Source organism: Mytilus trossulus, chromosome 11 (assembly GCF_036588685.1).
Source record: "Mytilus trossulus isolate FHL-02 chromosome 11, PNRI_Mtr1.1.1.hap1, whole genome shotgun sequence".
Classification (NCBI taxonomy): domain Eukaryota; kingdom Metazoa; phylum Mollusca; class Bivalvia; order Mytilida; family Mytilidae; genus Mytilus; species Mytilus trossulus.
The window spans coordinates 3,566,191-3,578,131 of record NC_086383.1 but is presented as its reverse complement, the minus strand read 5'-3'; the positions used below and the strand labels follow the sequence as shown (position 1 = coordinate 3,578,131).

The 11,941-nt window shown below is 33.4% G+C and overlaps 1 protein-coding gene across 1 annotated transcript; it reads left to right on the top strand.

Annotated features, from left to right (window-relative positions):
* The first annotated feature begins 1,257 nt into the window (after positions 1 to 1,257).
* Positions 1,258 to 3,186, top strand: LOC134691581 (E3 ubiquitin-protein ligase TRIM33-like). Its single transcript, XM_063552145.1, has one exon. It carries the CDS (start codon positions 1,258 to 1,260, stop codon positions 3,184 to 3,186), a length of 1,929 nt encoding a protein of 642 aa, XP_063408215.1.
* The last annotated feature ends 8,755 nt before the right edge of the window (positions 3,187 to 11,941 follow it).

Genomic DNA, 11,941 nt, shown 5'->3' with positions numbered 1-11,941 from the left:
TCTTCGTATATTTTTATCGAAAACCGGTTTAAACAAATCACGCGTACGTGTTAAGATCCGACTAAATAACTATTTCCCGATATGGTCAGGTAAAATTGCTAGCTCTTGGTCAATTCATTTTGTCATCTTTCCATGTAAATAAGTACACGTATAGTAAAACAACGCTTTATATCAATAATCATACTTACACCAGCAGCTACCTTCTTTACATTCAAAAGTCAAGGGCCTTTTGAAATCCCATTTTTATAATGATATAATAGTGAGTAGATTTACAAAACTATGTATATGAGCTACATCCAGTCAGCCAAAACATATCAATAGGCTAATTACAGGATTACTCAAGTTGTAAATATGTGCTAAATTGGATGTTGTATAGAAAGGTATATACTATGAAAATAAGAGCTTGAGGCAAAGCCCCTCACTCTAATTTTCATAGTATATACCTTAAGCTTTCTATACAATAACCGAGACATGTTATAATAATCTCACTATATTGAAATGATATGGTTCAATGAATCCAAATAATAGATTTAGGTTTTTTGATATTTACTCACCACTGGCTATAGAACAACTACTTTTATAACTAATTGTTTTATCTGGTTCTGGTTAGTTGGAAAGTTCACTTTGACTAAATATACTGTAAGTTGTATCTATATTGGCAATGCAGAATATGTTACACCAGAAGCAACATTAAGAGCCGTAGCCATCAGAATAATGTATTTTTGGTTAAAAGTTTTTGTCTTACATATATTATTTAGTTTCATTTACTTTGCTTCTTGTATTTCAAACTTTATATTTGATCATTTTACCTGTAGTTAACTTTGCAATATTATTTATTTGCAAGTATGTAATTAAACATAATATAAATTATTTGCTACAAAAGAGTGACGAAAGATACCAAAGGGACAGTAAAACTCATAAATCTAAAACAAACTGACAACACCATGATATATTCATATACATTTATTTGGAAAGTTATTTTTATTTTTGTCATTATCTTTATATCTCAGATCTGTCATTGCCTTCTTTATATTATATAATATTGTATTTGAAAGTTCTGCTTTCCATTCACCAATAGTCGTATTTCACCTGGTCACAGTAAAACAGTGCAAACAAATTCATCGTGATTTATTGAATATGGTATTGTAAAAATGTAGAATTTTGATAACAAAAATCACGTGAAAACTAGTCAAGGTAAGCAGGCTATATATATATCCGATCGATCTTCAGACAGGGAAGTTTAAATTATACTACAAAATGGCGATGTCGGCAGAGGTGAAAGAAGAAAAGTTGAAAGAAGATTTTGATGATCTGCTCACTTGTACAATCTGTTTGGAGATTTTCAAAGAACCTAAGTATCTGTCGTGTCTGCATACGTTTTGTAAGTCCTGTATTAATACGTTTATTGTTTCAACCGTGAAGGACAATAACCCAAGTGGATTTAAATGTCCCGTATGTCGTCGGTCTGTGTCAATAGATGAAAATGATAAGAAGCCTGACACTTGGGCCAATAAATTACCCGGGAACTATTTTATCGTATCACTAATTGATAGAAGAGAATTACAGAAACCCGATAAGCTATGTGATACTTGCGAACAGGACAAACAGAAAGCTATTTCCTTCTGTACTGTTTGTGAAGAGGCATACTGTAAAACGTGCAGAATGGCCCACAAAATTTTCAAAATGTCGAGGAGTCATAAGATAATATCAATCAACGATATCAATGCAGAAACTTCAAATTTTAGTATACATTCGCATGTCAAATGTAAAGAACATCCCGACAAGACGATAGAAGTGTATTGTAAAGATCATTCGAAACCTTGTTGTACAGTTTGTGCCACTGTCCACCACAGAAAATGTGAACAAGTGGTGACTATTGATAAAGCGGTGACTGGGATAAAAGAATCCGGAAAAGCAAAACACCTGATGACAAAGTTAACAGAAACGAGTAACACGTTAGGTAAAGTTCTACAAAACCATAAAACTAATAAAGACAATTTTGAACACGGAATAGAAACAGTTCTACAAGAAATCTCAGGATTAAGAGAAAACGTTTGTAAACATTTAAATAAACTCGAACAAAAACTTCGAGACGAGGCCAACAGTAGCAGGAAAGAAAAGGTTATTAAGCTTGATGACGAAACAACAGATTTGTCCAGCCTAAAATATACAGTTGATAACTGGAAGAGTTTATTCGAAGCTTGTATATCTCAAGGATCAGAAATACAATGTCTGGTCAAGATGGACGAGATTTTAAACAACCTTCATCAAACTGAAAAAGACATTTCTAAACTTTTACATGAAATAAGGGCTATATCCGTAAAGTTTGAACATAAAGATATCATTTCAGACATTACCTCTCTCGGGAGTTTGATTTTTGATGAGCAACAGCCTTCTGCATATTCTATTCCCGGAAGGAAGATAGCAAATTTTCATACCGGAAAAATCAGAGTAGCCTTCACAATTGATGTTACAGTAGTTGCTGTTAGCGGGATATTCTTTAATAATGATATTATTTTGACTCATTATACGCAAAAGAAGATCGTGTACTACGACCACAAAGGACAGCAACAAGAGCAGTTAGGTATTCCTCACTATGTAACAGACATAACCAAAGTAGATGATCAAACTGTTGCCGTGTCTTCAAATGAAAATAAGATATTGGTTCTTAACGTTAATCCGCTGGCTATCTCTAAGACATTAAACATAAGCAACCATGTGTGGGGAATTTCTTTCTGTGAAAACGAATTTGTCACTGCTAATGGTCAAAAAATATCTTGGTTAAATGTTGAAAATGGTACAGTAGTTAGAAGTCAACAAACAACAGCAGACACAAGACATGTTCATTGCTACACGAAAAATGATTACATCTACTGTGACAGCGGACATTCTATTAAAAGGCAGAGCAATGACGGAAAAGGCTTTACGTATAGTAATACAAGTTTACAGTACCCGTATTGCCAGGACGTTGATAGTGACGGAAACATTTATACAACCGGGTATGGTTCTAGAAACATTCACCAGTTAACATCTACTGGACAACTCATGCGGATCATTCCCATATTGGATATAGATAACACCATCACAGCTAGTCCGTGGGTAATACGGTTCCAGCCAAACAGTAACAGATTTCTATTAACATTTGATGGTAGTGCTTCCAAAGTTCTTGTGTGTGAAATTGATTAGATTCATTCAGAAGTGGAATAATTAGAAGTGAAGGGAACAATGATTTGCTTTAGGGAGTATGAGCCCATATCTTGCTGATTTGTTGTTTAAATTACAATAGTTGATATTGCGTTATGTTGAACTCTCTATTATGTGAAGAAATAGTGTCAAGGATAAGACAATATTATAATAACTGAGAGTTGTATGTTGTGTTGATTTTTAATATCTCTCTTATAAGTGTATATCAAATGTATTTAAACAAGATTTAATTTTTATCTTTTTTTTGTTTGCCAGATGGATATCCAAATTGTGTGTATGTAAAGTAACCATACTAGCAAAATATGTTTAATTCTAGATATAAAAGGATTCAATAATTTATAAGTAGATTCGCAATCAATCAAATGATAAAACGTTTAAATCGAAACATGTTTTTGAACTTATCTAAGTTAGAAATCTGATGTTCAGTGGGTGTAGTTTGTTGATGCGGTTAATAATTTTTTGTATATTTAAAATTTGAATATTTCGAGAAAAACTATGGATTTTTTTTATCCCAGGCATAGATTACCTAGCTGTATTTGACACAACTTTTTAAAATTTTGATCTTCAATGCTCTTCAACTTTGTACTTGTTTGGCTTTATAGATATTTTGATATGAGCGTCACTGATAAGTCTTATGTAGACGAAACACGCGTCTGGCGTACACAATTATAATCCTGGTACTTTTGATAGATATTAATAAGTGTTTCTCAATTTTATCTAACCTGGCCCGAAGGGCCTAGTGAGCTTTGCTCATCACTTGGCGTTCGTCGTCTGTCGTCGTCCGTCGTCGTTAACTTTTACAAAAATCTTCTCCTCTGAAACTACTGGGCCAAATTTAAACAAACTTTAATGTCTCTCTTGTTTGACATAGTAATATTGTTTGTTAAAATTTTCTATTATAGAATTTGAAATAATTATGTATTTAGGAATATATCTCCACTCAAAGCTCTGTTTTGGAGTTGACTATATCTTAACTTAGATTAAAACAATATAGTAAGTGATAGCTATAGTTTGTGTTGATAACAAATGTATTTAAACAGGAATTAAACAAATATATTATGGTATAGAGACTAGATTTCTAATTTTATCAAAATTGATTATTTTTCCCGATTGATATATATCCAGATCGTGTTTATTGTAGCTACCAGAATAACAAAAGATGTTCAATATATATAAATTAACTTTTTTGGTTTTATCCACTTTTCAAAGTTTGTATGGGATTTTCCATTTTTATTTTTTTTGATTTTTTTTTATTGCAAGCAACACTGTTGTGAGATTTAATGTCTAAATGTGCATATGGTGGAGAAAAATTTGTACCGTTGAGTTTACTGAATGTGAAACATGGATATGTTATCCTGGAGGTAGCGTCGACGTTACCTGTTTATGACGCTTTATTTTACAGTTGGTAGAAGAAATAAACTATTTATTTGTTGCATACAGATGCCTCATATACGATTTGTGATACCTTTTGTTCATGTCCCCAATTTCATACCTATGCGACTGCCCATAAACAAATATATAGTGTGTATTATGTGGAGCAGGATCTGCTAACCCCTCCGAGACGCATATGATCATCCCTGAGTTTTTCGCGAGTTTTGTGTTGCTCAGTCTTTAGATTTCCTTATTGTATAGCCTCAGGATATTCTGTGTCCTTGTCTGTGGATTCATAGGTTAGAGACTGACCATACAAAAATGTATATGTTGTTATATATGGAGAGGAATTGGCCTACCATTCAGAGGCACCTGACATCACGTTTTTTGCGACATTCGTGTTGCTGTTGCAGTCCTTAGTTTTCCATATTGTGTCGTGTGTGCTCTTTTTTTAATTTTCGTTGTTTTTCGTATTTTGTAATGCTATGTCAGTTTTATTATAATGTCGTGTACCAAGTAAGGACTGTGACATTGGTTATCAAATAGTTGGTTTATATTTATGTTGGCGTGTGAATTTGTTTCATTTCAGTCATCAGTGTTTGTGTTGTTCCGTTGTTTTCCTCTTATGATTGATGTTTTTCCCTCCGTTTTATTTTGAAATCCGAATTTGTTTTCTCTTAATCGATTTATGACTTTTGAACAGCTGAATACAACTGTTGTCTGTATTCATTCGACTGACGAGTTGGCCGTGTGTTACCTTTCTTTGTCAGTTTTAATCAAGCGTCGTATTACAGTACATGATATATAAGGCATGGAGATGTTATTGTTACAGATCAGCTCAATTATCTATAGTAAAGGATCCTACAAATTAATGTAAGATACAGTCACACAAAATAATCATATTTATAAGTACGTCTGAGTCGGTGACAACTCTACAACAGATTTATCCATCGGATCATATATACATATATCGTAAGGTATAGCCGACTACGAACTGACACAGTTCTAAAGTACCACTAAGCCAAACACAGATAGAAAAAGAATAGAATCCTGAGATAAATTGAAAAAATGACGTAAACAAACCATGCATCAAACAGTACTTACATGTATGTTAAACAATAGTATTTTTGAAAAATCATACGAGTAACAAAGATTCTTTTCAGATAATTCTTCATAGTCACCTAAAACACATCAGAGCTAGCTATATAGAAGAACAGGAGACAATTGATCTATAGTGTTCTAATATTATCAGACCTACTGTCACACTCAAGCCTTCTTCCTTCGCTTCTCGTTGAAGCTATTTTCAGGTTCTGGAAACCCTAATCCTAGCCTCCCCGACCACGACGTCCTCGTCATTCTGATTATTAGTACGCTTAACGTATCTCTCTCCGGCGGTCATTGTTCGTGTTCACATGCATGATTAGTCAACTCCACACCGCATTATTCATTCAACTTAATCATTGACGGCTTCGGGTTTTATAAGATTCATTAGACCTTCTTATTTCCTTTTCTCCAAATTCCATTCTTTCATCCTTCCAATTCCTCAAAAGGACGTTTTATATACATATAAGAAAATGTGGTATGTGTACCAATAAGATTACTCTCCATCCAAGTGAAGCCACAATATATAAAAGTAAACCACTATAGGTTAAATTCCTGTCTTTAACACGGGGCCTTTGGTCACACCGAACAGCAAGCTATAAAGGATCCCAAAATGACGAGTGTAAAACCATTGCTCGTGTTAACGCGAAAGACTAGTCACTTGAAATACCGCAAGTTCATTCAACTTAATTATTGGCGGCTGCGGGTGATTTTAGCCTGTCATTGGACCTTCTTTTTTTTTTAATTCTTGACGTTATCGGTTTTGCACATTGATAAAGGTCGTTTTGTCTCCAATATTTGGTTATATCTACATTATTTGTTCCCTGCATGGTTCGTAATTTTCTCATTGTCAAAATTTGACCGTCTTATTCTAATGATAATGTTTAAAAACAATAAAAAAAAAAAAGGAACCAATCTAACGAATGACATTGAAATCTCCTCGCTGAAATTCATGCATTAAGTTCACACTCGAATGATAAATAAAAGCATGAAAAACATTATATCGCCTTTATGTATATTCATATTGGCCACCAAAATGACAGGAATACCTCAAAGTGTTTTATACATATATTTTATTTGTCACTCATTCGTATTAGTTTTCTTTGATTCCTCTAGAAATTATTTTCTTCTTTTTACATGTTTTACACGTTAAATTCCTAAATCAGTATCGAGATAAAGGGTGTTAATCCCCCTCCTGATCCCTAAATTCAAAATGTTGTCCTCTTTTGAGGGCATGATTACACAAATTGCAACCCCTTTTTTACTTGCAACGCTCGGCAATCGTACTTTACTGTTATGAAATCCCCCCTTTTCTCTTTTAAAATTCTGGATCCAACTTGACAAGTAAATGCATATTCAGGACGAGAACATGTGAATTTGAAATTAATTGGACAAGATAAGATAGTTTGTCTGTATGAAAATAGGCTAGTGAACAATAAACTATTTTGTTAATAAGTCTAATGATTCCAAACTTCCTGTTTGGGTCAAGTGTAGCAAAAACGAAGGTCATCATTAACGAGCTGATGGAGGAAATAATTTATGATCAACTGTTTGAAATACAAATTCTTTGTTTGAAGTGTTTATGATAGTTTAAACGTGTTTCTTTAAAAATATTTATGAATACTGCATTGCTTAAACAATGTTAAACAAGGCCCAAATAGCTTCAACTGGATTGAAAATTTGTAGATTTCAGAACATACCTGGAATGGAATAAATAAAGATAAGGTGTATATATAATACACAATGAACAGACATTGTAAATCCAAGTGCCGCTCGTGTCAATAGCTGTTTAGACATTTATTAGAAATGTACTGTTTTTGTTTCATTTTAATGTTATCATTTATTAGTACATAGCTTTTATATAGCGCCTATCTAATAAACATAATACTCTAAGCGCATAACATATAAAATTGTAGGAAAATATGTATCACAATGTATACAATAATAGCAAATATATATATCTGTAACAATAACATCTCCATGCCTTATACTGTAGTACGACGCTAGATTAAAACTGACGAGGAAAGGTAACACACGGCCACCTTAAGCTTTATTATTGTGCAGCCCAGTTGGTCGTGTGGTCTAGCGGGACGGCTGCAGTGCAGGTGATTAGGTGTCACGATATCTTAGTAGCATGGGTTCGAATCCCGGCGAGGGAAGAACAAAAAATTGCAAAGCAAATTTACAGATCTAACTTGGTTGGGTCGATGTTTATACGAGTGGTATATATATAACCCAAGATAACTGGAAGAGTTTATTCGAAGATGGCATGTCTCAAGGATCAGAAATACAATGTCTGGTCAAACAGCCTTCCTCAAACTGAAAATGACATAAAAGACGGAAAAAGCTTTACGTACAGCAATAGTCTATTGCAACGCCCCTATACCCAGGACGTTGATATAGCGACGGAAACATTTATACAACCGGATTTAATTCCAGAAACATTCATCAGTTAACATCTGCAGCTGTGCTTTTTGAGCAGTCAAATTGCATTGACCGTATATTCATATGTGATAAACAGTCACTGACCGTATATCACATTGTTTATGACGTTGACAATGACGTCAATAAAACATACAGGTTCGCGGAAATTTAACTTCGTCCGCTTCAAATACAGAAATGATGTTTTTTACCCAAAATACATCATTAAGAACAGTTTCAAAGCTGCAGTATATAAAGAATAACCATACATTGTCTCGAAATATCCCCATATCAAATATAGATAATACCATCACCGCTGCACCCTGGGTAATACGATTCCAGCCAAACAGTAACAGATTTCTACAAACGTTTGACAGGGGTGCTACTTAAGTCCTTGTATGATAAATTCAAAAGTAGAATAATTAGATGCGAAAGGAACAAAGGTTTGCTTCAGGGAGTATGAACCAATATCTTGCAGATTTGTTGTTGTGATAACCATCTTTGTCATTGCGTTTTTGAGTTGGTTATATCTTATTTTAGCTTAAAACAATAGAGTAAGTGATAGTTATATTTTGTGTTGATATCAAATGTATTTAAACAAGAATAAAAAAAAATATATTATGGTATAGAGACTAGATTTCTATTTCTTTCAAAATTGATTATTTTTCCCCATGGATATCCAGATCGTGTTTATTGTAGCTACCAGAATAACAAAAGATGTTCAATAAATATAAATTTACTTTTTTACTTTTATCCCATTTTCAAAGTTTGTATAGGATTTTCCATATTTTTGGGAGGATTTTTTTTTTATCTCGAGCAACTCTGTTGCGAGATTGATTGTCTAAATGTTCATCTGGTGGATAGAAATTGGTACCGTTGAGTTTACTGAATGTGAGACATGGATATGTTATCCTGGAGGTGGCGTCGGCGTTACCTGTTTATGACGTTTTATTTTACAGTTGGTAGAAGAGATACACTATTAATATGTTGTATACAGATGCCTTATAGACGATTTGTGATACCCTTTGTCCTTGTCCCCAATTTCATGAGTTCATTTATGTGACTGCCAATAAAAAAAATATAGTGTGTATTATGTGAAGCAGGATCTGCTAAACCTTCCGAGACGCATACGATCATCCTTGAGTTTTTCGCGAGCTTCGTGTTGCACAGTCTTTAGATTTCCTTATTGTATAGCCTCATGATATCCTGTGTCCTTGTCTTTGGTTTCGTTGTTTAGAGACTGCCCATAAAAACCGTATAGGTTGTTATATACGGAGCAGAATTGGCCTACCCTTCAGAGAAACCTAACATCAAGTTTGTTGCGAGATTCGTGTTGCTGATGCAGTCGTGTGTGCTCTTTTTTCGTTGTTTTTCGTACTTTGCAATGTCATTATCAGTTATTTTAGTGTCCTGAACCAAATTAGGAATGTGGCATTTGTTATCAAATAGTCCGTTTATATTTATGTTGGCGTATGAATTTGTTACATTTCAGTCATCAGTGTTTGTGTTGTTCCGTTGTTTTCCTCTTATGATTGATGTTTTTCCCTCCGCTTTAGTTTGTAAACCGAATTTGTTTTCTCTTAATCGATTTATGACTTTTGAACATCTGTATACAACTGTTGTCTTTATTCATTCGACTGACGAGTTACAATGCCACTTCGACATCGTTAGCCTCTCTTTTGTTCTAATGTTTTAATAATGATACACAGAATCCTTCCAATACATCTCTGTCAGACAGGGTTCCCCTGACTATGGCATCATTTCAATGATTTGTTAGTTTTTTTTAAATTTTTATACCAGATTCTCTATATTATTATGTTTACTTAATTTGGGTTATCGATAAATTATAAAGTGCCCAAGTTTGTCCGACGTGGTTAACATTTCCCCCGGATTATTGTTCAACATTTATGTTGGCCTATTTCTCAGATACTTTAACTGAGTTCGTGTTGCTCAGTCTTACGTTTTCTTTGTTGTTTGTTTCTTATATTGTTTGCCTGTTGGTCTTTTAATTTTATTTTTAAGATATTGTTTTGTAAGTTTAATTTCGACTTATAAGTTTGAATATCTCCCTGTTATTTTTCGTCTCTCTTTAACATGTTTAACAATTTTACTATGTGTGATGTACTTGTATGCAGCTATCGTAATATATATATATATCGTTAGGTATAGCCGACTACGTACTGACACTGTACCACTAAGCAAAAAAGTATGGAATCTTGAGACAAATTGAAAAAATGACGTGAACAAACCATGCTTCAAAAAGTACTTACATGTATATTAAACAATGGTATTTTTGAAACCATTCAAACGAGAAAAACAACAGAACCTGGTGTAATTTTTACAAAAAAAAGCAAGAAACAAGAAACACGTATGAACCACATCAACTACTCAACTTCAGACATGTTTAGCTCAGTTATAAGTCTTAAATGTATAAACCAAATAATTATAATAATATGAAAACATGATATATCAAGACATTCGGCAAAAAAAAAGTTTTTCCTGAAAAAACTATAGCAGAATATATAAACAATGACTGGAAGTCAACATCATCTGATTCCTGATCTCTGAATTAATAAGTTCGAAGAGTTCAAGGAAGCTATCACAATCCAGAAGAGAGACTGGCAACAATGTCAAAAAAAATACAAGTCCTCAAATCACTCACAGAAAACAGTAAGATTGAACAATAAAACCCTGCAAATGGTTAAAAACTAAGATGCGCAAAAAAAGTTATCTTTTTTGCTCGTCTAGTGGCATTGTCAATGTATTCTAGTTAATGCTTATGTCAGTAGCGGATAGGGAAGTGTGTCTATTCTATTGCAAAGACATTACCATATTTATAAACCATCGGTACACGAAAATTCTCTAATCCTTAAATAAAACACTTCTGCACCAAGAAAGCATGATATACGTATACCCGTCTTGTGCACTGCGCTATAGACAAACTTGCACAACGATATACTTCGGTGTATACATATTACCTTAACACATGACTGTGGAATGACAAATCCAAAAATTTCTAAATTGTAAGGTTTATTACATTAACTACATTTACCAAATTCACTAATACATCCAATCACAAACTACAGAAATCTGTTGAATAGGGCTCAACTCATCAAATTGATACAATGCTTATTCAAAGTCAACGACTAATAAAACATAATGTTATCAATCAGTACTCATTCAACATCCGATCGATTTTATGTTTGCTTTTTAAATCAGCTCTATTCTGGATAATTTTTCCCCGAGGATACTGATCGCCCAGTAGTTTGTTACCAAACATGAAATATTGTTGGTGTAAAGGTCCTTTGGTTTTGTGAGTCTTTGTTTACCATTTTGTTTTGATTGTTATTGTCTCTAAGATACCATCATTAAGGGAAATAACACCTAATTGATCAAATTGAGTTAATATCAAGATTGCAATGTAATTAGATATACAACCTGCAATACAACCCTGATAACAAAGATGACAGAAACAAGTACCACATTAGGTAAAATTCTTCAAAACCAAAAAACTAATAAAGAAAACTTTGAAAATGGCATATAAACCGTTCTACATGAAATCATAACTATGCGTGAAAAAGTTTGTAAACATTTAGATGAACTGGAGGCAAAACTTCGGGATGAGATCAACAGTAGCAGAAAAGAAAACTCAATTAAGCTTGATGACGAAACAACAGATTTGTCCAGCCTAAAGAATATAGTTGATAACTGGAAGAGTTTATTCGAAGCTTGTATATCTCAAGGATCAGAAATACATTGTCTGGTCAAGATGGACGAGATTTTAAACAATCTTTCTCAAACTAACAATGACATTTTAAAACTTCTACGTGAAATAAGGACTATA

Coding starts and splice junctions, on each gene's coding strand:
- LOC134691581 (XM_063552145.1), top strand. CDS start 1,258: ATGGCGATGTCGGCAGAGGTGAAAGAAGAAAAGTTGAAAGAAGATTTT.